This window comes from Malurus melanocephalus, unplaced genomic scaffold, assembly GCF_030028575.1.
Source record: "Malurus melanocephalus ecotype Western Australia unplaced genomic scaffold, MMel_1.1 scaffold_1, whole genome shotgun sequence".
Lineage (NCBI taxonomy): Eukaryota > Metazoa > Chordata > Aves > Passeriformes > Maluridae > Malurus > Malurus melanocephalus.
This window is the reverse complement of record NW_026623233.1, coordinates 716,733-742,816: the sequence shown is the minus strand read 5'-3', so window position 1 is coordinate 742,816 and position 26,084 is coordinate 716,733. Positions and strand designations below refer to the sequence as shown.

Below are 26,084 nucleotides of genomic sequence, written 5' to 3'. Positions count from 1 at the left end.
TGCAGACGAACTAAAAAGGCATCACAGGATTTGGGTGGCCTTCATTTTCTCAGCACAGAACAATGCCAAGGGACACCCTCAAAGGTGTCTAAAGCAACCACATTATTTTGAGCAGAGAAAAATGCCCAAATGTGGAACTGCAGGAACTACTCACCTTGACCCCAAGAGTAAAGCAGGAATCAGAGAGACTTTGGCACACCTGGAAGTGGCACACAGTCAGCTTGCAAGCACATGAAGCATCCCAAACCAGCATGTTTCCAAGAGACAGCATCCATCCACACATATTCATTCTGCACCCAAATTGACAGCARAGCTGCACAGCCTCCTGCCAGAGGGTAACTGACTGTGGGATATAAGCTCATTGCATGTCTGGGGCTGCCAGAYCTCCCCCCAGATCCCACTGTGAACACTCTTTAGGAGCAAGATTAAAGCCAYGCCTAGCCTGAGCAATATAGCTGATTTTATAATTTTAACACAAGCCTAAAACAGTACCGCTAAGAGCAGCTTTCAAAACCAGCTACAATTTGAAGCTCATCAAGAATTAAAATATGCTTACCAAGCTTCCCAAACAAGCACTAAAGCAAAGAAGAGGATTTCTGAAAACAACTAGAAAGCTTTCCAGGAAACCTTTATGTTCTCTCTCTGTAACTCCAAGTCAGCAAATGTCTTCACACTGTACAACTGAAACCAAAGGATGATGTTTGCCTAGATCATGTTCACAAAATAACCTGCTAATGGTCRGATGACAACTGCAGGCTGAAGGCCTGTGAACTCAAGCCGACAAAAATAAGTAGTATAAAGTACATTCAGTTCCAATTTTTTGCTCATTTTTACTTTCCATATGGCCAAAATGCTGAAATGTTGAGCTGTATATCCACTCCCAATGAAACAGTGCAAAACRATTTAAATATGAAACTGTACAGCACAAACACACATCACTGCATCTCCCCTTTCAATGGCCATTTTGTGCAAGGCATCACTAGAACCTTTTGTGCAACTCAGCAGAATAAAAACATTTTTTGTCCTCAGGCTGGCGAGCAGCAGTTGCCATGGAGGCAGGTTAATAACAGCCCAATGATTTGCCCAGAGCTGCCTGTGATCTTGGCTACAGATTTAACACACTCTCAGAAGGAGGCCAGCTAAAACAAAGACTGAGATTATTCTCTAGGGAATGAATGCTATTAAACACACACACACAAAAATATTCTTGCTAAAGGACAAAAATAAAGAGAAGAGAAAGAAACAGGAACTGGCTATTCTTTTAATCTCCTGAAAGCTATTRGTCACAGGAAATTGGTAAAGGATGAACCTACATATGTACATAAATCGGCAAAGGGTTGCTCAACRTATGAAGAACAGTTATACAATCTGCCCAGCAGTGTATAGCCTGCTGCATATATGCAGGGGCTTAGCCATTCAATTTGCCATGCCAAATGGTGATTGTGTGGCTAAACCTCCTTTGGCACTTCGAGTACAGTTTTAAGATTTAAACTCAGAACGGCAAGGTAACAGAGAATTAATTAATGGAATTAATTAGAGAATGGAAAGTGATCTTAAAATAAAAAYTAAAAAGAAAAAGAGGCAGTTCTCAGGCACTACCTCATCCTACTAAGGTCAAATCTCTGCTTTGGAAATGAGGAAAGACAATGAAATAGGATCAGGTAGCTTCTTCAAGTATTCCCAGGGCTTAGGAAGATCTTACATCAAGTCTTGAAGCCCAGACTTGAAAAGCTGAGACAGGGAGATGTTCACAAWGCCATCCCTCAAAGCAAAGCATGGAAAACATGATGTAAAGAAAGAATTTCCACACCTCCTGGACAGAAAACCAGCCCATCCTCTAATGTTCAAAACACCTCCTAGGTTGAACTAGTGCCCCAGTCATCTCAGGTACTAACTATTGGCCTGTGGTCAAGGTCACTATGGAACAAAAAACGAGGAACCAAGAAAACTTGAAAGGAGCTTTGAAAAGCTTTCCATTTCAGGGAACTAAACCTCCAGGATTTTGTGGCTGTTTTTTGAGTTACTTCCCACTCTTTTGGTTTCTTCCCCTCCCATGAAAGATAAAGCAATGGGCATCATTTTCTCCTCATCACTTACTTTCTGTAGCTGTGTAACGCATTTTAAGAAATYCTGGCATGTTAGATACCAGTCCAGTTGGCACACAACAGAAACTGCACATCGTGTTCCACCACAGAACTGCAATCTCTGTTGTCTTCAGCACCACAGCTCAGGGAGCACGTGGGGATGAGCTGTTTTAACAAAAAGGAAGGCTGCAAGAAATCCAAGGGAAAAAAACCACTAGATAACAACTTAAATGCAGCCATTGCATGAAAATCAGGCTCATGGCTACACATCCACAGGAGCCCAGTGTTGGCAGCATTAGTCCCAATTCACAAATAGATGTATGAGGACAGCTCAGTACCTGACATTCACCTCCTGCTTCCCCAGTGCTGAAGATTACCCAATACCAAGCATGAATAATAACACTGGAGTCCTAAACCACCATGGATTTTTGTCAGAAAATGAACTTTATTTCAATGAAAGCAAACGTCAATTTTACTGCCTGCCACCCACTGTATTTTTCAAAATTTCCATTCTGAATGGCTTATGCATGCTAGGATGTACCTTTTCCTACCTGCTGCATGATTGGCAGCCGCAGGAGAAGCAGTGAGGGATGTGGGAATAGACTAATAACTCAGAAGCAAAACTGAAATTTACCTTTCTTCTTTCCAAGAGACTAAGCCAGTTCCTGGCAATAAGATCAGTTCTCAAATCTGTCACCCACACCTGCAGCCAAGGGTCAGTGGCAACAACACAATAAGATAAAACATTCAACCTTACAAGGGTACTTTTAAAGCCTGTGACAAATTTCTCTTCACGCTTTGGTAAGGGTACTGAAATAAAAAGGCTCTGCATTACATCACCTGGAAGTTTTTTGTTCAAGCTCTGTCCTTATCCATTCCTGTTCATCTTAAATTCTGCTGATTTACAAAACATGACACAAACCTAAAACTGCTGTTACTACTTAGAATAAATGTTCACTCACCACACTTCTGGATTAACATTAAACAGACTAAATAAATGATGAGCTCAAATAGAGAAAATCCTTTCTTCTCCTCCCACAAATGTCTTGAAGACTTTTCCACAAAAAACTTCCTTTCAAGGTCAAAATTTCCTAATTTAGCTTTTTTTGTCCTACCCAAGTAAGAAAATGTGAAATTAAATATACTGAAAATTAACTCATGAGAGCCAGAAAATTTAATGCAAGTGCTCTTTAATCTGCTCAGATTGTTAATCTCTCCACTGCATTTGCATTCCCTTCTTCCAGGGTTGTTGATCAATAGCTCCTTCCTGGCCAGAGGAGTAYTTGTGATGGAAGAGACATGACCTTTGGAGAACACAGCCATCAGGGCTKCCACAAAGGATCAGACCTGAAATGCAGCAAGGCCACCTCTGTTACCCTTCAAACTGGCCAGTAAAAACAAACTTTCCAGTAAAAAACCTGTGAGATCTGGGGTAGCAGTCTGATCCATCCAGTAAATCTCATTCCAATCTCTACTATTTAAGAGCTACTTGAGGAACAAGTAGCTCCTTTCTGGAGGTCATCAGCATTAATTGTAACTTCTCCAGCTATTCTTGATACAGACAAAAGATACTTGGTTTCAGCATTGTTATACAGCTCATTCCGTCTTCTGAATAGGTATTTATTCTCTGTTATCAGTTAGATGCTTCCATATTCTTGTGCAGCAGAGATCTAAAAGTCCTTGCTCACACTTCCTGTGCTGGAAACCAACACAGAGAAAGCAGAATTGCTGCACACTAASAACAAGCCTCTCACAGCCTGGAAGGACCATTAGCAGACCCCTTTTCAAATCCACAGAGCAYCAAGTATTTCTGTGGTACTGTATAAGTAGTGACAATAAGTGGCTCCTGAATTTGTCAGCAAGGAAACAGTAAGCACAGGTTTAAAATTAAGTACAATTTTTTCTACCATGTTTAACAAAAAAACCCCCACAAACAAACAAACAAAAAAGCCCAAACAAACCAAACAGCCTTTCAGAGGTTATTAATGATCATGCACAGCAAAAGCTAATTTTTTTTCTCTTGCTGAAGAAAAAAATATGTTCAAAYTGGATAAAAGGCTGTTTTACCAAGGCAAGATTTGTTTCTTCTGGATGGTGTTAAATGATGCAGAGAAAAGAAGAGAGAGCAGTAACCATAACCCTCTTTTTAATTTTTCTCCAAATCTCTTCTTCCCAAATCAGCAGTTCTTATAGGACAAAAATTGCATTCCCATTGCAGGAACCAAACCTGTTTCATGTAAAGACAGATGATCTGAATGGGTTTTTTACATGCCTTATCTAATTTACCTTCTTCAAATTTAGTGAAATACACACTGTMCCCATCTATATAATTCCAACCTCTGCAAGGCTCATTAAGCTCACAGGTGTTCTGAAGTCATCTTTTTCAGACAGTGGAATCTACAGAATAAGAATCACTACATCCCTACTCATTGCAAGTGCCCATCCCAGGTGTTTGCTGTGTGAGAGGAAGGAGTCAGACCTGCTCAGGAAGAAAGCTGCTGCCCCATGAGATGGTGGGATGAGAGAATTGCTCTTGTCCAGCTTTATTGCATTTGGACAAAGGTTAGGCAGAACTTTAATTTATGTCTTCTGTGTTTAACTCTTGGCCTGTGAAACAGTAGAATCTGTAGCAGAAGAAAAATACTTGATTTTTACTTTGAAAAAGGCCTTTCTTCAATCAGGTTTCAGTGGGAATTCTTGAGGAGAGATCTTTCTTGGATCTAAGCTACTTCTGCAGGAAAAAAAATAAGCTGGTGATTTAAAAAAGAGAGTTCTCACATCAGGGATGGATCAGGCATTATTGATACAACCTTTGACATTATTTCTCCTGGAGACTTGTTCTGGGTAATTATTTTACCATCCAGAATAACCCTTGGGATTCAGTGCAGCCTGAGCATGCAGAGTTCAAAGTTCAAACACATTGCACAGCAAGGGCCGCTGCTGGTCCAGACTGGGGCTGTAACTCTCAGCTGAYACATCAACAACTCACTGCTCACCTCCTTCCTTCCTGCCCTCGCTTCCCTTATTTTTGTCTTYTTGGAGAAATGTTCAGTAGTTTCAACATGCAGGAGCTGTTGGTGCCAGCCCAGGGGATAATTTTGAACAAACTCAGGGTAGAGGGGTAAAAGAGATGAAGCAATAGGCAGACTGCCAAAGATATCCCAATGCCTGAAGGTCTAGAAAAGCTCAATGTGGAGATAAAATGGCACCCAATCATTTCAGCTCCATGGGTGACTTCATAGCTCCGTGAAAACCTATAAGGACATTTGGGTTTCCTTGACCCAGCCATCCTCCAGACCCACTTGTAACTTGGCTGATGTGATTTTTAAAGCTGACTTTTACTTTAATCAAAGGTGAATATCTTACCTGGAGGACTGGAGTTGAAACTCTTAGCTCCACCTTTCTGCCAGCTGTAACTCACCTCACCCTCCACCAGCCTTCAGCACTCAGCAGCAGAGCAAGACTTTGGCCACACTGGATTTCAGCCAYCGCTTCCCCAGTGGACTCCTCCCTAAGCTATAAAGAAGCAAACAAGAAACACAACCTCTCTCTCCCTAGAGCTGAGGGCCAAAAGCAGAGCGTGTATCTGTGTATTCCAGCCTGGCAGATCTCAGATTCAGGAGGTAAATTCTCAATGTAAGAGAAAACTGAAGATGAAAAAATTTCCCCAAACATTTACCTAATTGTGGAATAAGAAGAGTAGTGAGAAATCTGAACTCTAACTGCAGAAGCCCTTTGCCCTGCAACAGTTTTCATGCAGGTGTTTCCCTAACCTGGTGCTGAGTCCCAACCACATGGTTTCCAAAACCTGAGCTGGTTTCAGTGAAGGAGTGGTAAGGCTGTTACAGTGAGCTACTCCACATTCACATACCCTTATGCACTCACAAAACAGCTGAAACACCTCCCAGCAGCTGGGGGAAGCAAGTTTAAAAAAAAAAAAAAAAAAAAAAAAAAAAAAAAAAAAAAAAAAAGATTCCCATATAGCAAACAACACCCACCCTACCTGGAATAGTGCCTTCGGCTAAGCTCATGTTAAACAACTATTGCAAAGTTTCTCTTTCTAGAGAAAAAGATGGTACTTTGCTTTCTGGGAAAAAAATTTGTTTCAGGCATCTTGAAAGGCTCATTAAGCTTGCAGGTGTTCTGGGGATGTCTTGGCTCCAGCACTGCAATGAATCTCCCACGCTGATTCTTCTCTTGTTGCTCAAGTGCTGAATTCAAGCTTAAATTAGGGAAGTGAGATCATATTGTACATGGAGACCCTGGGAGAAGAGGGGGGTGCCATGAGGACTGCCACAGAGGGGCTCTCATAGTGATTCTCATTTGGACACTGACAGAGGAGACAAAAGCACCCAGGAAATCCCGTGGCTGGTCAGAGGAGCAGAGGTTATCTCAGCACAGCAGCCAATGCCACCAGCAGCGGGAGCTGCAGGCCAGTGCTGAGGGGAGGAATCTTAGAGCAGGGATTAGCAGTGCTGAGGGGAGGTATCTTAGAGCAGGGATTAGCACTGGGACTGAACATCTTCCCTCCAATCCAAGGGAAAGGAGCAAAGACCAGCATTTTCACTAACCCATCACTGGCAGGTTGGTTTTACTCAAGACCTGCTCAGAGAGGTTTCATTGCTGCATGAAAGACTTTTCATTTCTTTAAGTGCAGCCATTTAAAACCTCTTCCGTTGAACTGGCATTTCTGGGCTTTGGTGGTGGGTTTTTTTYATCCCTTCAACAAGAACCCTTTCATCCTCAGCTCCTCCATGACAGGCACCACATTTACCTACATGTCAGCTCAGAAAGATTCCCAAGGCAGACTGAATAGGGTTCAGTTGCCTAAACGAGGGTTTCTAGCACCATTTTAGGTGCCAGACTCCCAGCTGCTGTAACAGAAGGCTGTGCATCTCCGTGTCCTGGCTCATCTGTGCCAGCACATATGGACATGTCTCATCACTGGGGACAGCTGAAGGGGCCCAAGACCCTGATAACCAGGGTCTAGCCTGCTCCTTCCATGTCCTTCACAGCCCAGGGAGTCAACATTCATAATCTACCACTCCTACCTGAAGCATTTCTTTTGCACGTAAAATATCCCACATGCATTAAACGTGAAGTTTGGAAATGCCTTCTGGCAGCCCAAAACCTGTCACCCAGGTAACTTGTCATAAAATATGGTCAAATTGAATATTGATACTGAAGACAGAGATCATAATTTGCGACCTAAGTATTTGGGGGAGAAAAAAAGCCATCTGAAATACATAAACTTTTGAATCCTAAAGCACAAGAGTATGGAAATATAATGGAAAGGGGAAGAATGAGGCAGCAAGCTCTGGTGAATATTTCCCTGCATTGCTATTAAAGTCTCTGATGCGGAGGCAGGCGTCTCCAGCAAACAAGCTGTCAAGCAGGCTTCAGTCAATCAGCTCCATAAAGAGAAGAGGATTCTGGATAGAGCTAGCTGCAAAGGCTGTCTCTGAGCATATATATCCCTTGCTGTGCTATCCATCAGTCAGACTGGAATTTTCCAGCRCAATCAATCATGGGCTTGATTTCAGGTGCCTTTCTGAGATGCTTCAAAACTAAATTCCCCCACAGAGCCTTAAAATAAAGCTTCAGGAAAATGAAATAGGGACTTTTTGAGGTCTGAAGCCAGACATCGAAAGGACAGGCATGTAAAATTACCAAACCATTTTTACAGCCTCACCTAAATCCTCCTTTAGACTCTGATATACACACTTAATGCTTCTAGCAAAGGAAAAATGAAAACCAAACCACAGAATATTGTCTAGGAAGCATATTGTAGGATACCAGTAAGTCAGATGTGCTGTCACTGCTTTAGTGTCATTTCTGCCTTTGTGGCTGATGAGTCTGATAGATTCATCCGCATAAACCCCCTTGCTATTTCAYCTCATCCGTAAACAGTTGTGAAGCAATTGGGCAGCACAGTTAAAAAAGGAAGCTGTCCCTCACCACCCATTATRGTCCTTCAAGCATTAACAACGAAATTCAAATTTATGTCAAGTATTCATACAAAAGAAGTAGACTCCTTACAGCCTTAACAAACAAAACAAGAAAAACAGAGGAACGTTTATCTTAAAATTGTTAGGACTAGTGCAAAGCATTAAGTTTATGCTACTTCCATTTCTAAACTCTTCATTTCCCTTTCACCCAGCCCTTTATTTACCTTGAATCCCCAAAGGACTAATATTGCCTCTCAATGCTGGCACATGATGGTACCGGTGTGGCCTTGAACTCCTGTACATCCAGTGGTACCTGCCAATTTCCATTTCTGGTCTGGTGATCACTGCCAATTTCAGGTGGTAAAAAGTCAGTGTCACCAGCAAGTTTTAGTTCAGYACTTTCAGTCATTTAACTTTAAAAACAAGAGCCCAAAAAAACACACTGTAGTTTCAGAACTGAAGCAACATAACCTTACAGACCAAGGGAGGGATTAGGAGGGACGATCAACAGGGAAATGCTCACAGAGGTGTTAAGAAAGGTTGAATAGCTGAAAMTCCACCTAGGATTTGAGTTAAAACACATAACAAAGGACTCTATTCCTTACCCCCACCCACTCTCATGTCACCCTTTGTCCACGACAAAAAGCTYTGCTCCAGAAGTAAAGGAAGGCAAAGTCATAGAAAACCACATTACCTGTTTTTAAAAATAYTCTAATGCTGTCAAAGAAAAAGGTTATTGCATTATGTAAAGGTAGGGCAAACACAAAGGCTTRCTCTGCTACTTTCTTACATTAAAAAAAATAAAATGTGTAGCCTTTATTTCACATAGACTGTGCTCACATCCAAAAATCTGGACCAAGTRTGTTAAAAGCCATTTTTTCCAGGTTTATGATCAAGAAGAGCAATCCTGCTTCTCCTCATCGTTTCAGATGATGTCCAGCACCAAGAGCCCACGTGCAATAACTCATCTCACCCACTCACACACTCATCGCCCACTCACTGGCACGGGGCTTCTGAGACCCCTGAAAGAAGCCACTGAAACAACACCAAACCACTTTTGAGCCTGCAATGGTACCACTACTGGAACCGTGTCAAAGCTATCAGGGTGGGACTGACMGACCTTCATTCAAAATGCACCAGAGTCCCCCTCTGCAGTGGCTAAATCAGGAAGCAACCATCATCTCTGGCTGAAGAGAATCCAATTCAGCAGCATTTGGGCACGTGGAGAAAGTGGAGGTTTTGAGGATGAAAACCCCATCTACTGTAGACTAGATTAGAGACAAATTTCAAGGCAGGAGAATAGAAATGCCATAAATATCTACCCTGTGAGGGGCTCGGAAGGTCCTGGACCTGGTCCCTGTCTCATGTGGTTTTGTTGCTTGTGCAATGAGGAGTTTGGCACAGCTACATTTGCATACRTCAAGAAGAGAAAAAATCTTGGCCTTGAATCCAAATGTTGGATATAGAGATTTAAACCAAGAATTTGTTTGTCTTCTTTATCAGCAAATGAACTCCAATACTGAAACACTCTTTTGGGGTTTTGTACATAAATTTAACATCAATGGCTCTCTAAAGGATACTTTGTGGTTTGGTAATTTTCCCCTCTCTGCATCTCACACACAGACCAGCAAGCAGGTATCAGTAAATCTTCCACAGAAGACATTATTCCACGTTATATGGCTTACCCTTCCTCTTAGGAAAGACAAATTCCACATCTTATGAGCATAGAAAAATTCAAAATRTGTTGAAAATACTGTTCCAAAATGACTGCGCACTCAGGATGATGTCATCTCCTTCTGCTCAGAGAGGAACAATCCTGCTCGTGAGATCACAAGGAATGCCAAAATAACTGAATTGGATACAAAATGGAAAACAACAAAATTCTTCACTAGTACTGCATACCTCCTMTGCTCTAGCTCCCCAATGTCTGCTCCCTGCTTTTTTTGTTGCTACTTACTGTACATTGGTAACAGATTCAGATTTTTTAAAAATTAAAAAATTAAAAATAAACAGGTGCAAAGACTTGCAAAAAGAAAATAATTCTTCATTTGCATTGCAGCAGCATGTAAACCAAACCTTTGAAATCATGAAGATTTTATCCTACTAGCTTGAACCCACAATTTGAGATTTCTCCTGCAGTACAAAAAGCACTTATTCAGAGCAGGCAGCTCCTTTTCTCCCTTAGCCTGGGGGAACTGGTGAAGTCACCTGTCTGCTGTGGTACAAACATCAAACCCTGAAACACAGAGACAGAATGTAAACTTTGTAGCATCATTTCTGTAAATGAAAATACTCTGTGGAATCAGTTTCTTTAATTAGCAACTTGTGGTTTTGCAGTAACAGGGCTCCTTTCATCAGGAAACAGTTCAAACTCCGTAAGGAATCTCAGTTTTTCCACTGCTCTGCAAAGAGCCACGGAGCAATGGCTGTTTGGTAGCCCTTAATGCATGCCTGGCACGACCTTTGAAGATGGAGAGTATCTCTGGGTGACTTTGCTGGGACCCACCCAGGCCCACTCGTGTGAAATCAACACCAGGTCAAAAGCTCCCAGGTTACAGTGGTGTAACAACTGCTGCCCACAGTCCAAATCCATTGGAATGTAACTCTGTACCCTGAGGAGCTAAGAAAGAAAACAGGTGTAAAGGGCGTATTTACCTTTTGCTTTTAGAGGAACTAACTGCACTAATTACATTCTCTGGTCTCGGTTACAATACCCTCCACCACAGCCAAGCTGCCACAGCTCGAGGCCCCCTGCCAGAACCAGGTTGTCCTCAATCCTGCACAGACACAGGAGATACAGAACCAACAATGTTTTCAGGTYGCACCATTCAGACGATTGTGGTGTTCAATATTCATTGGGATGAATCATCTTGCACGCCTGTAACAAAATTCACAGTGCTCAACATCCTCATGCTTGCTGCCTTTATCATAAGCTTTTAGAGGAAACACGCAGTTTTGAYATTCATTTTGTCTCAGCTGATGAAGCGGTCCATGGGAGCAAAGAAGGTGTTGTTTGGTCATTGATGGTCTGGTGATGAATAGTGGATGAGAGCAAAGCTGGCCAGAAAATGGGKAAGGATCAGATTAACTGAAGGAGACCTTCCCCCTGTTTTCGCTTCCCTCTTTAGCCCCTTTGCTCCTGCTGCAAAATCCATTGTGCGCGTACAGTGCCATCTGGGTTTCCCCCACCCCCCATTACCATATCCCATGGCACATATGTCTAGATTTTCTGCTTTCATGAGGTTGTTCAGACCAGTATGAGTACATTCTCTGAGTATTTTTTCAACCCCCTCCTATTTAGAAACCAAATCCTATTCATTAAAACCTAAATCACTAAGCCTGCYAAATTATTATCCCCAGAATATCGCGTGTCCCAGATTCTCCCTGGGCTGGACCTCTCTTCCTACAGCCGTATTCTTCAGGGACTTATACTTAGAGCAGTTATTGTTGTCAGTGAATCTGAAACACCAAGCAACTGCTTAAAATGGGGAAAGATATGCAGCATACCAAAACCTTGGAATGGCTCGACAGCTCTGATACCACTGTGTGAGCCTAACATTAAGTGGGTACATTTGAAATTTTGGTTGATGATGATAGCACATATTTTAAAGAAAGACTTTTTTTTTCAATTTGTTGTAATGAAAAATACATCTGTGATGCATCAAAATGTCATAAGCTCACTGTGTAAAAATAACTTTGCTACAAGTGAAATAAACTGCATGATAATCCACTCTTTTTTCACGTTGCACTTTACGGCTTCATTTAAACACAACTGCACAACTGGGTGCAATAGTGTAAGAGAAGGAGAGTATTTTCTTTCTATTTTTGACTAGCATATATTTGTCTATTTAGAGCTTAAAAGCTGAAACATGGCTTCTTATACCATGAAAATAATAAAGCTCACAGCTATTACTGAGCACGAGGTCTTCTTTTATCAAGAGCACATAAGCAGGGAAGAGCCAATTAAAARGGACCTTTGGTACAGCTGCTCAAACGGGTCCTCATTATTCCTCAGCACAGCATAGGCAATTTGAACATCATGTGTATTCATATAAGGAAACTACACCCTAGAATAATGGCTTTCTTCCATCCCACATGCAATTGGTGAATTCACCATGGTCATCCATAGTTACCATTTTTAAAATTTCTTTTCTTCTTTCTTTTTTTTTTTTTTTTTTTTTTTTTTTTTTTTTTTTTTTTTTTTTTTTTTTTAATTTTGCAACTTGGTAGTATTTCTCACAGTTAAATGAAAAGGGAACTTCTTGTCTCTGTTAATGTGTATCAGGATCTATATCCTTCACTGCTGATGCAAAACGGCATTTCGTTTTTCTTATTTATTCCACCTCAGTAAATCTGCCTGCCCAGTCCTCACGTTTTGATTTAATTTAATGCCTGCAAGATAAACCCTGTCATTTGTAATAATTTGTAAACCTTCATCTTTAAAATGCATCCAATCTGTCCTGCAGCCCTGCAAAGTATCTGTTAAACATTTTGCTTCAGCTTTCATGGTGTTCTCCTCTGATAAGGGCTGCTGATACACAGCATAAAGCTGACTTATTCCTTATCTCCATCAACATGGGGGTTGTTCCAATTCCAATTAAAAAAACTGGGGCAGCAGCCACTCATCTGGATGCAGAGAAACAAATGTCAGATAAACACTGAATCCATCAGCTGCGTAGTATTACTGCCTGAATCAGGCAGCGGATTCATGAAAATAGTTAAAAGATAGAATGGGAATTCTATACAATTTAGCAAACTTTAAAAATATAAATAATTTGCAACCATTTTCATTTATCAATCATCAATTATTCATAAAGCACATTAACTTGTGCAAATTGCCTCAGCTGCACAGCAATCCAAAATAGCTGGCTGTCCACAATTGCCACAGAGATGGAAAACACAAACTGACACCTGTGTGACACCGCCGCTCACAAATGACTGCTTGAGGTGCTCAAACTGAAAATAGAGCTCGCTGCTCATGCCAAGTGCTCCAGCAGCRTTGCTCTCCAGTGTTTTCCCAAGTRCTGGGAGCCCTGTACACAGCCTGTAGTCCTAGCACAACTTCCTCCAAGYATTTATTCCACAAAACTGCATCAAGAAGGTCCTTGCACTGAAAACACASCYCAGAAATAGGCACTTTAAAATTCTGGTAAAGGGGAAAAAACCCTTAGCTTGAAAGTATGATTTGCTATTAGTTAGATACAGATACTTTCCCCAGAATGTGGCAGTGCAAAACATACTGAGTGTGAACCTGAATACCCAAAGCAGAATGCTTGTGATCTTCCCTTGCTCAGTCTTAGCAATAGCAGCATCTCCCAAACCCCTTCAGATGATGGTTTATCTCCTTAGGCTTTGCAATTCATTTCTAGAAGGAAGAGTCAAAAGACCCTTTGGTAGGTGGCACTTCAACTGCTTGAAATCACAGCACCTAAGGCTTCTCATAAAGGGTTGCCATTACCAAATCCAGGTGGGATCCTAGAGGGAGAAGCAAATGTTGCAAGCCTGGCAAGCATGTAAGGCATAACAAGTAAGATTTATACTCCAAAATGAAGCAGCAGCATTTTCCTGCAAGTTTCTWTACACAAAGAAAAACCCATTTTCCTCCATGGGAGCTGCTGGTGAAAGAGCCCTTTTGAAAAATTCTGACGTTGGACAGGTACCTGATGCCTGCTGAGCCCATCTGAAAACCCAACTGGACTCGACAGATTTAGCACTTCGGAAAATCTGCCCCTGAAAATCAAGTATGCCTCCTCCATGACCACCTCACAGCAGTAACTTTGCAGGGGTCTGATCTATTTATTTTGCTACAGTAATTAGGAGTAGGACAGTTTCAGCTTGCTGCACTTTAATTTGCTGTGAAGCATATTGAGAATTTAGGTGAATAGAAATACAGAGCACAATGTGAGAGATTATGTRTTACCTTCAGGGATCGGAGAACTGGCAAGAACAAAGCCTACCAGTGTTACATACATATACCTTTGTAACAGATCCAAAATATAAAATTATCACAGAAAAACACCARGAAATACTGGTAACATTGGGACAGGAGGCTCCCCTGCTTGCATCCCATGAAAGCAACAGATCAACCACCTCCACTTGGAAGCAGATTTACTGTTTTTCACCTTGTGYTTTCATCCTTGCCAAAACAAAAGGGAAACCATAACTCATCATAAACACACACAGCAACGCATTTTGTTGTGCACAGCTGCTAATGCATGMGGATAACTTTCTTTAGTGTTTATTGTAACATGAACTCTATCAGTTTGAAAGAAGCTCATCAATCAGAAGAAAAAATTGCTATGATTTTCGAAGAAYGATCTATCAGTTCAAGGTGGTTTTATAATCAATCTATTCAGGAAATTTTGTACATTAATTATTCAAAATCTGCAGTGAGGTGGGTTTTTTGTCCACATACACTAATGGCTTTCAGAGTTTAATCTCTCATCAGTGGACCTCCTTTTGTGAAATCCCTAAGGGATTATGTAGTACTATGTCTAATCACTTGACAAATTTCATTTACTTGAAACTGAAGCTCATTTTATATGAAGTGTGTAGCAGGAGTCAGATTCAAAGTAGAAAAAACAAAATCTGGTACTGGACAGTACCAGGATTTATCATGTTTATATCTGAACTGCTTAACAATCGATGAAAGAATTCTGCCTGGAGAAGTGCATCAGTTGTTTATCAGCTGCTTAAGCCTATGAGATACTCAGATGAGATACTCAGACTGCTTACAAATGATACACAACAGATTAAAAAATATACTACGACTCACATAAACAGTGGAAATGTAAATAATTTTGTTACTGCTGTATCATTTAGCAAAAAAAAAAAATACTGCTATGATCTGTATAGTAGTCTGCTACACTGAAGAGGAAAAGTTATTTGACATAAATCATGACACAAAAACAAAATATCCCTTGCTAGTTGAATTTACACTCTGAAGTTCAGCACTCCAGACCAAACAGAATCACCTGTAAAGCTGGGATGGATGAAGCACCTCTCTTTCTGCGCTGCYATCTCCCTACCACAGAACCATTACCATGGAATTGTTCTCTCCATTAAGCAGCAACTCTCAGTGATTAACACATCCTGAAATCTAAGGTTGCAAAACTCACTGCATTGTTCYCCCTTATCATAGTACAGGCTGATCTCTACAAAAGCGAAATTTGCCAGCTGACACCACAGAGAAAGGATCTTAAAAATCAGAGCAGCGTTTGGCATCAAGCTCACTGCAGGAAGGTTGTGTGACATTATAATCTATTATATGTTGTTATAACCTAGGTCTCCCACACTGCATTGCAAAGCCTCGCTGCATGGCTAGTCTCGATGAAAACACCACATTACGGCTCTGAAAACAACATGCAAACACACAGGCACACGCTACCCCTGAAAACCAAATTAACCAAAATCTGTCAAAGACGCAGCAATAACAAGACTTCTTTCGCAAGCATCATTTCGGGTAGGGTTAGGACAGATTCAGAGCAAATACAGACGCAGACAGAAAGGTTGATGCTCTATTAATTTGTTGTCAAGCCATGCAGGAAAGGACGGCTGAAAGCCCGAAGATTCAGTAATGATTGTTTAAGAGCTATTTGAAAAAGTGACAAAACTGGCCTAAACCTCTTTAAGCCCCCTGAATGAAAAGATTTAAACAGGCTATTGTTAGACCCCTGGGTACCTTTTTTCTCTTGGCTTTGTTCTGCATTTTCCTCCGCTGCAGTTTCCATGGCTGGCTTCATACCATCCACCAAAAATGCCGCCCCCCCTCCCCCCCCAGCAAGCACTTTTTCTCTTCGCCTCCTTTCTCACTCCCTTCCGTCTCCTATTTACAGCGGCGGTGATTGAGCGGCTCTGTTCTCCCCTACAGTAGATTACAGTCCTTTCCAAAATGCCAGAAAAGTCTTGTCAGCTTCAATTTCGCTCCGCTGACTGGTCCACGAGGAGCTGTGCCAGCTCGCTCAGCTATACGTCACCACGGTCCCCAGCTATAAAATAGCCATCCTGTGCCTGGGCTTGCCACACCGTGGGGACCAGCATCTCCCGCTCGCGCCCCCTTCCTCCTGCCCTCCGCTCTTCTCCTTTTTCTCCCCGTCTGCCTCCCAAGGCTCCCGACGAACGTTAATCAATTCTCCGGGTGGTGAATGGACTGGTGACATCGGGAGGGGAGATGCAAGTGAGAAAGAAAGGAGCCCCCGGCCGCCGTGGGGTGAGCCCCCCGACCGCCGTCTCTAAGGGGAGTGCACGCCGGCACACAATCACAAGGCTCCCTTTCCCATGGGACCTCGTTATTATGCTTTGCATTTTGATTTATTCCACATGCCCTCTGCTCTTTCAAGGGGTTGGGGGCGACGGGTCTGTTCTGTTTGCTTTCTTTGCCGAGAGTTCCGCTCACCCACGGCAAAAGGCTGTGTGAGAAAAGCATAAAAGCAAAAGAGGGCATAYATGTATGTATGTGGAAAATTTAAATTCTTTGACTCACAAGCACAATGGGAAAAAAGAAAAAGAAAAAAATATTCAAGCAAGGAGGCAGGAAGCAAGCTCAAGCGACCTAAAATGCATGTGCAACACTTTAAAGGATAAAATGTTTAGGAAAACACAGCTTGGCTTTAAAAGGAGGTCTGCCACTAGAGACCTAAAGCCATGCTTAGGAATGAGCACAGAGCTGCTGTTCAGCACGTTTGATAACTCCCCTAAACCCAGGCAGACTGCAGCGTGATTGAAAAAGCTGTACTTAGGAGCGACAAACCCAAAACACGCCAACGTTGCATTGCATGAGGTGACTTTAGGTGTCCCCAGCCCACTCCCATGCTGGGGAGCCACAGAGCAGGGCAACATCACGTAGGGGTATTGTTCCCCTCCCAAAACCCGAGACTACTGACACATTTGAGGCTAATTAACCTTGCCTATCATTCTGCTTGTCTCAGTACCTCACGGCTGCAACACATTGCACAGGGCAGAAGTGCCCAAAGGCACCCCTTTGTGAGTGTAGGATGGTGGAGCAAACATGGAGTAATGGCCTTTGTGGATCAGCCACTGCAGCCGGTTCTGCAGCGTGCAACGACACCCAGCAGGTTCAGCAAATGCTGGGGATGTTAAAACCTACACCCTGCATGTTCCCTATGGCAGATTCAAGCAGGAGAGTGGGAAGAGGGAAGCAGTCCAAAGATTTGTAGCTGCAATTCAGTCTCTTCTGGCTGAAGTCAGTACACCCACAGTTTTGCTGTGCATTTTTATTTCTAGATGCCTAGTGAAAAGCACAAAAGCCCTCAGACCCAACCTTTAGAGAAAGTTCCCTTCTCTTTCAAGAAATTGTGCACAAACCCTCTTCTCTCACCACAGCCAACACAGCTGTTACTTTGCTTTGGGCATTACTGCTCAGGCTTCAGCACAGCTGCCAAGAGGTCTTGGATTTATTCTAAGGCTTCGTACCACAGAATCAAAACTTGATGTCAAGCATTTGCCTAAAATGCATCCTTGGAGTCCTGGAAAAGTCTGCAGGTGACCTTTCTACAAGCATGATGAAGCTACTTTGTAGATGGCATGAAGTATCATCAGGAACCAACGTGGGAAAAGGGGTTGGGCTCCTGAAGGAAATCAGATCAGTAGCCACAGCAGAGACCTCCACGCAGGTGGCGAGGCATATTTCTCCAGTCTTCCCCTCCAGTGCTCACTCTGTAATCCATACACAGATTGAAATCCCTCCCYATGCACTGCAAACACACTCCCTGAAATAATCAGCCAAAAGGTGAAAGCACGGGTGATGTGTTTGCTATATTTTTTTAACCATTACTAAAAGTTGTTGGGATAATGATTATACAAAGAAAAAATTCTACAAGAGTGGTTTTTTCCACATTTAACATCAGTAAGACTGAAAATCCATATTAAATACACTGTACTTGCTGAAAGTCACACAAATTTTAGTCATTGGTCAAAGCAGTTGATTGCTTCTGACATAAAATTCTCTTCTCGGAATGCCTCATTGTGCAGTTGGTACTTCTGTCACAGTCTGGATMTCTGCTTCTTAATGATCTTTGCTTTTAGACTGGAAGGTCTAAAACTTTAAAAGGTTGAAACCTCTGTTCTGACTACCCTAAGTTACCAAAGGCCTGTTCATAACCTAATTCAAGTGGTGTAATATCAGTGCACTTATCAGTATAAMTACACAGAAAATACAAACATAATCTGGAATTTCCTTTATTTAAACTGAAAATACATTAGACAGAACTTTTGRTTACAGACTGTCCCTGGAGGAAACCCATGACTGCAGCCCTCCACTGCACCAGTGAGACCTACTCCTTCAAACAGCTACATGCTTTCCTAGTGGTCAGCAGAATTTGTCAGGCAGGCTCAGGACTTCAGAGGTGATGTTTCAGAAACCCAAAATGAACAGGCTRGGGGRCTATTTCCTCTACTGTTCTCCCAGRATWACATCTTCCCCAAACAGGYGATGAAAARTCAGTGCACAATACCAGAATCARYTTYGYAAGGACTTGAACTGAAGACCTGACAAAACCCACCAAGSCCAACTATTACAAGCATTAATTCTACCTACTAAATCATCCTCCAAGAGCTTCAAGTGATACATGAGCATCAAGTTCTCTCCCCTCCCTTCTTACTATTTTCTTGATTGCTGCAATGGATGATAGGCTTTAAGCACTTACCATCCTATGTAATGTCTTGATTTTCAAACTCCTGAACCACCACTGGTAAATACAGCAGAGAAAACAAACAAAATATGATTTCCTCCAGTGCTAACATGGGTGCTGATCCTGTGCTTCAAGCTTTAATCTCAGCCAGCAGGTTGTCTCATTCAATGTACCCTCCCTTAAACAGATAAATCCTCTCCATAATATGTGATGAGACTGTGAGACATCAATTTTATGCCTGTGACAACACAGCATAAGACTAAGTCACAAAGGAAAATATTAAAAAAAAATCTTTAAAGACTGATATTCAGCAAAAACCTGCTTSTGGAAACCAGGCTGATTTAGATAACCAGCAACCAGGGGAGGCAGCTAGTTATATTTGAGGAGCTCAGCCCAGCATTCTATTTGCAGAAGCAGACTGAAGTGAAAATGAGGAGAGGGGCTGAGCAGCAAGGGTTTCTGCTGCCAAAGGCACAGCTCTGAGCCTACTGCCAAACCTCAGGATGAATAGCAGTGGGGGAAAGTATGTGAAGGCCCTGCAGACCAAGTCACATTCGCTGCAAAATACTTTTTAAAAAAGGCTTARATCTATTTTATCTAGGTTTAAAAAAAAAAAAAAAAAAACCCAAGCCACATATTTAATCATTTTGCTCAGTCAATTAAAATAGCACAATTGCAGAAGTCAAAAAAATGTATTAAAAACCCTATTCTGTTCATGTGCCAGTTCCTTTTGAACATCTATCTTTAATGTCACTGAATCTAGTTTACATTCCTGAATGCTGAGAAGCTCTACCATAAGCTACAGCAAATTCTTCACAAGCTTTCAGAAGATGAATACACACTTGCCATTTCTACAAAGGCTTCACAGAGCTGTAATAAAGAGTGTTCTCACACAGCTGAAGAGCAATTTGAGATTGTCTATGAGATCCAAGACTCAGAAGTTAAAATACAGAGACTGTCCCTCAAACAAGACTGACACATAGTCCAAACAGCTAATTTTGAAGACAACTTGTAAAATACCTTTTTAAAAAATATTTAAGAGAAAGAACAAATACACGTGAAGCCACTTGGTACAATGTAATTGTTTGTGTTCAGCTTTAAACCAGTTCCTGAAGACTTGCTTATAAAACCCAATCCAAATACTTATGCAAAAGCAGGCAAACTTTCCATGTGGCTAAAATCAAAGCATGACAACAAGTTTTCAGTTGTGCAGCAGTTGTATATCTGGCAAGTATTAAAAAAAAAAATTGGGGTCCATTCTTTCAGACATACTAGGTTACTAGGAAAACTAAATCCAAATTAATTAACAAATAACAGTGGAAAACCCCTGCACTTTTCCCACAGTGTAAAACACAGACATGAGTCTGCACTGCAYGTAGGGGTCTCAATCTTGGATTTCTGTAAGAAAGAGCAAAAATAAAGGCTTAAGGATGGATAGTGGGTATCTCTGCAGCCAAAGAAAATCAGAGTTAACAAATGGAGCTAGGTTCAGGGGGGTAAGCAAACCTTAGCAGTGTGAAGATTCCAGTGCTGTGAGTCCCTTACCAAAGCCCCGTGAAGATGTCTATGGCTGCTGTCAAGCTAAATGCCTGGTGGCAAGCAGCAGGCAAAGCAGATGTCACTCCTTTGGGTCACGTACAGCTCTCTGTCCAGCCTGCCTGCTTCCAGCTGGACCACTGCAGTTACAGCCACAGGTGAGAATCAAAGGTGATAAACAGCTCGGATMCAGAACATACATCAATGGCTAACATTTAGTTGGAACACAAAGGAAAAAAGAAAAACCAAACCCTTAGAAAGTGAATAGATGGTTGTGTATGGCTTTTCCAGTAGCAAAGTCTCATCAAGTTTTAGTCTCAAAGATGGCTCAGATTGCAGAGATGTGAAGGCTGCTAAGGAAAAAAGCCTGAAGAACTATAATGAAAGTCAAAATGAAAGAAAAAGTTGATGTGTTCTTAAGCAGGYGGGAGCTCCATTTCTGCTTATGAAAGGTAGTCAGCAGCACAGAAGGAAACAAAGTGCTGGATTTTATTTATCTAATCCAACAAATCGCCTTAATAACATTTTCCTTTGTATAAGAAACATGTATTTAAAGAAAAATCTGGGGAAAAATAATTCAGAACTTCTGAAAGACAAAATACAGGAATCTCAACCATGCCAAAGACTTCTGAGGAAAGGTAATAAGAATGAAGACAAAATAGGATACATTTGAAACCAAGCTGGAAGCAACACCAGCTCTTGCATCCCTCTCCTGTGAGGCTACCCTGACTAGCACCATGCTTTCGGCAAGCCAGAAGGAAATATGCTGATAAACTGGAGCCCATTCAGACTACAGCAGGAAGAGCACAGAAACACAGAAAATGAAATCAAAGGCTTCCTAGTATCTCCCTGAGAAGGAGCTTTCATTAGGCAAGTGTTCAGAGCTCCATCTCCAATGGCTGTCTTCAGCTTCTACTCCAGCTCCACAGTTTTATGGCACAGTTTTATATAAATGTGCTGCATGGCAGGTTTCAAATGCTTTAGCTTTACAATGAGGCACCAAAACTAGGCTTTGAGTTACTCAATCTCACATACATTTTTCTCTTCATCAGTGGCAAGATCCTCACATACATGACTAATGCATGAAGCCTTCAACAGTACTTCAAATGCTCCTCCACAATTTTTAAGGACTACATTCTTGATTTTGGCACTCATTGCCACCTTTTTTTGCTCCCTCTGTCCATCACAACTGAGGGGAGATTCTCAGCTACCATGCCTCTGCCTCGTAGTACAGCAGGAAAATAATATGCTCAAGTCTTTTGTCTTTGTTGCCTTAATTCTGCACCTTGAAGACAATCCAACTCACTTAGCTTTTGCTGCGAACCCTCTTCTCCAATACTGTTGTCAAAGCCTGCTGCCATCTCAGAAAACTAACCAGAGCTTCTGAATACTTGGACATACTGAAATAGCATCCTCGATATTTATGTCACACTTGCCAGCACTCAAGTAGAAGTGCCTCTTGTACTTGTAGAAGAGCTATTTCTGCCAGCAATTTAGAAGACAGCAAAGGTATCATGATAATATACTCCCATTAATACAGCTGCTTCATCTCAAAACACAAGAGCTTGAGACAGGACTGGTTTTGGGAGGTTACCTGTTGGGTTTTTTTTTCTCTCTTTATAAATAAATGTCACTGAGTTCAGCCTTGACACAGACTTATCCTTTTGCTCTACAAAGTCAGATTTAATCAGACAATCCTCTGGTAACTTTACATCCAGTTCTGATTTTCAAAATTGCCYTCCCACTCTTCGCATAGACTTCAGCATCCCACCTACAATCTCTCATCTATTCAGTGCTCGTTTTGTTCTTCAGTCTTGGCTTCAGTCCAGTCTTTTCACAAAGCTTGGAAAAAGCAGAGAAATAAAAAGAAGTGCAAAACCCCACAGCTCCCCAAAAAGAAAACAGGGGCACTCATTATAGAAAGGTACCTCATACTGTGTACTGGAGGTACAGGGAGGGACAAGGATGAAKAATCTTCCTAGAATGTCATGAAAGATTCCATGTGTGAGCCACAGATGTAGGTATGTGTACATATACATGCAGAAAACATTTATGTCTGCATATTCATATGTATATGAAGAATATGCATACAATTATATCCATATTTCTATTGAACAGAAAACCATATGAGCATCACTGGAACCACTCTGAGGAATGCTCACAAATTCAGAGTCATGCAATAGGTATTCTGTTTGACAGTGAATGCACAACCATCCCAGTGCTACAGACTCCTCCAGCTCAAGTTTCAGGGCCAGGAACCAAGTTATCCAAGCTCAGAATGGAGTTTGAGCAGAGTTAAACCACACTTTGGGAGCACCATTACCTGTTCATCTCTGTATCCCAGGTTGAAAAACCAGCCATACCAGCCCCAGGCTCTGCCATATGTTGCTCCTGGACCTACTCATGGTAGTTGTGTGTCAACATTTTGAAAAGCCCACCTGACTCAACAGTCAAAATGTTGACGTAAAAGAAAACATCAAAATAATGATTSGTACGAGGTACCGAAATTCACTGTTTGAAGTTTCAGCACCTTGTAAGTCACGATGACTGTGGCTGTTTCCTGGACATAGAAAATCCCCATTCCAATGCAATTAAACTATACTTTGAGAAAAATCCTGGATCGGGTTCTGTCATGCAGCACTGGACTGCCAGTTGAATTGCAAATACAGTTTCTGTTCACACACAAGACACTAGTCATGAAATCCTCAGTTAAGACACTAACGAAAGGGTCCCCAATTAATCATTGTATTCTTTGCAACAGCAGATATCCTCATTAGGAAAGCAGCAGGACATTAACAAGTCCCACGTTGAGACTGTCCAATTAACTCATCGACTAAATATGTGCCARGCAACTTCTCCGGTCTAGCTTTTCCAATCCAGGCTTTGTAGCTGCAGCGATTGGGATCCCAGTCATGTCTAAAGCAGTGGTTCTTKTGCGCTTTGCAAAGAGAGAGCGCCGCCGGTGAACAACAAACAACGGCCGCTCAAGYGTTTTACAGGTCTTTCACTTGCGCCCATACAAAGCAAAGTGTGCACTCAGGGAGTTCAGCACAATCAAGAGAAAAGCCCCACCCCTCTACCTTTATAAACAGGGAATGACTTAACCTGCTAACTACGAGTGTGGTTGGAGCTCCGTCTGGATCATGTCACGCCTCGATTTTTGCCGAACCTCAGCAGTGGGTGATCCTGCATACAAAGCGAGCTCTGAGACAAAAGTGCTATAGGGTGAGTTAAGGACAAAGTAGCAGCTTTCAGCCTGGATTCCCAGATAGCCTGTCAAGTAAAATCCCTTGCCAGGGCAGGATTATTCCCTAGAGTATACATTTCTAACACTTTGTCTCGCCTAATTTTCTAAATGTCTCAAGCTTGGAGCCTTTCAATGGTTTCTCGAGAAGAGCCATTCTGTGGCCCGGCAGGTTCTGAGGCTTGGCACAAAGAAGGGCTTGCACAATGGCCAGGGCCGGCTGCAGTCAGGGCAGAAGGAGAGGATTCTCCAGAGGGAGCAGGGTTCCAGCCTCTGAAATGGCCTCCCATCCTGCTGCCTGGAAACCACCCGGACTCGCTTTTGAGCGATCCCTAGTTACATCCCCATTTCTGTTTCTTTCCAAACATGACATTCACTTGTTTTAAACAGCTGAAAGGCATCATTTCTGCACTTTGTCATGACTCAGAGTGAAATTCATTTAGCATCTACTTTTCTTCATCTGTTCCTTTTATCATTCCCATCCCATTTGATTTCTACTCTCTGGTTTTCAGCAGATTTGTAACCATTTCTCTTGCACTCAGAGCTTCCCAGGTGTAAACACTAGGCATTCTCATTATGYGTTTCCTCTGGAGACCCTCACATTTGTTATTGAAAATGCCCCAGGCATTTTTTATTTCAGTACTACAGGCACATCTTCCATATATATSACCACTACTGATTCCTGAAGTACAATTATCTGTTCCACCTTTCTGCACCATTTGGAGAGGAAAAGAAGGMGCTAAACAGGGGAAAGGGAGAAGGGATGGACATATTGAGAAAACCCTAAAATTAAAACAATGAGAAAAGCACAAGGCAGAAACAGCACCCAAGGTTCTGGCTAAGGGTCCTTCCTTGGTCTGTAAGAAGAACTCTGTGTGAAAAAAAAAATTCACTATGTCCAGTGTGTGCTCACCATCCTGGAGGTGACCAAAGGCATCTTGCTCAATATGGGACAGCCCTGCTCTCATTGCAGCTCACAGACCTGCCCACAGGTTGCAAAAAAAAAAATCACAGCTTCTCCTGCCCAGACAATATCACCCCGCCCAACTTGCCTGTTCACAAGTTTATTAGAACAGAAAAGAAAATTAAGACCAGCCACAGCTTTAAAAGTATTTATAAGAGCTTAATTMCAGCCATGGTCCTTAGAAACTAATTGTGTTCGAGTGTAGCACATACTCCTACTGCAGACAGAACATCACCAGATTGCAAACACAATCAAAAGCCCATTTTCTGAGTTTAATTTGCCATTAGTACACTGCAGGTTTATAGAACCAAACAAACAACAACTAAATTTTCATCACCATTTCAAACTGTTTTCAAGCAAATGTCATAGCAACGTTATCAGWTCATCAAATTCACACAATCCCAATTTCTCTACAATAAAGCAACACTCACATGTATTTTAAAAGGAAATGTATTCCTGAGTAAACCAAGCATCTCCTCAGCTCCAGACCAACAGGGTCCTGAGACAAACCCATCATTTAGAGACCTTTGCACAACTTAGAGAGAAGGTAAAAAAAAATCAAACTCTAGGCTTGTATAAATATCAGTCAGTATTTAAGGCTAGTGTTTAAAGATATTTAATACATACCAAACACTGATGAATGTATTTATTTCAACCTCAATTACAGTCATATACATGTGGCAACAGACCGAGTAGCATTTCACAGACTGCCTTCTGTTGCATAACTGAGAAGAACAAAACTACGCCAGTTGCAGCATCCCCCATTTCCCGAGTCTTAGGCGGTTCTATCGAGGGAGATGAGCGTGGCGCCGCCACTGAGCACCACTGCTCTGCACGCATCAGCAGCTTGGAAAGGACGCGGTGGAGGCCTTGCCACCAAAAAGCTGTTATTTCAGCTTACAYCGGGAACAGAAAGTGTCTGTCCGTGTCACCCAGCGAGAAACGCGGGGTTGCCGGGGCTACGGGACGGGTGATGCTCGCGGCCCCTCGGCCCCGTGGCGGCGGTGGCTGCCCCGAGAAGGAGGGACAGCCGCCCCTGTGGCTGCCCTGTTGGAGGAGGGGTCCCAGGGGGTSCCGGGGCCAGGGCAGCCGGCGCCCATGGGAACCCGCCCGGCCCGGCCTTCACGGGTGAGCGGGCTCGTCAGCGCCATTCAGCGCCGCTCCCCGCGCACAATGCCCGCAGCCGCGCTCCCCGAGCGCCGGCCTCCCCCTGCTCYCGCCTTTATCATCCCTCATATCTCAACGATGACAGGCCTGAAAGGGCTTCTGATGGGAAATGTGCTTTGAATTAGCATATTTCCCCCTGCATACAATGGAGGCATTAAGCTGCTGCGTTTGGCAAGTCCAAACAAAAGCAGCCTAGGCTGTTTTTAGCAGCGCTGTTTGAAGTTTTATTCCCCCTCTCTCTCTCCCGAGCTGGAAGCATATTTAACAAATTTTCACTCCTTCTTTAAGGAAGGAAGCACGGCMGATAAAATCTTACTACTTTATCGGTTTCAGACTTTAAAAGAAAAAGACAAGCTTTGGATACTGTGAAGAGCAACACGGTGTCTGTGCAGCGCTTCCACTGAACTGCAGCTCAGGGTCCACCCCCCAGAGAGCTTGTCTGGCTGCCCGCAGCACTTATGGACGCTGTCATCGAGGATTTCAGAGCTCCAA

General features: G+C 42.4%; 1 protein-coding gene across 4 annotated transcripts in view; it reads right to left on the bottom strand.

Annotated features, from left to right (window-relative positions):
* Positions 1–26,084, bottom strand: part of GPM6B (glycoprotein M6B) — a 106,545-nt gene that overhangs the window by 16,495 nt on the left and 63,966 nt on the right. Inside the window, exons 1-2 of one of the 4 annotated variants that reach the window (XM_057388372.1) lie at positions 15,714–16,084; positions 8,257–8,376 (exon numbers count right to left, since the gene is read on the bottom strand). The exons of 1 other annotated variant lie outside the window; for it this stretch is intronic. In XM_057388372.1, coding sequence (XP_057244355.1) covers positions 8,257–8,376; positions 15,714–15,774 — 181 coding nt within the window. In that variant the 5' untranslated portion in view covers positions 15,775–16,084. Of the gene's footprint in view, positions 1–8,256; positions 8,377–15,713; positions 16,085–26,084 lie in introns of those variants that run through there. 2 more of the 4 variants (XM_057388305.1, XM_057388441.1) reach the window with 2 other exon arrangements.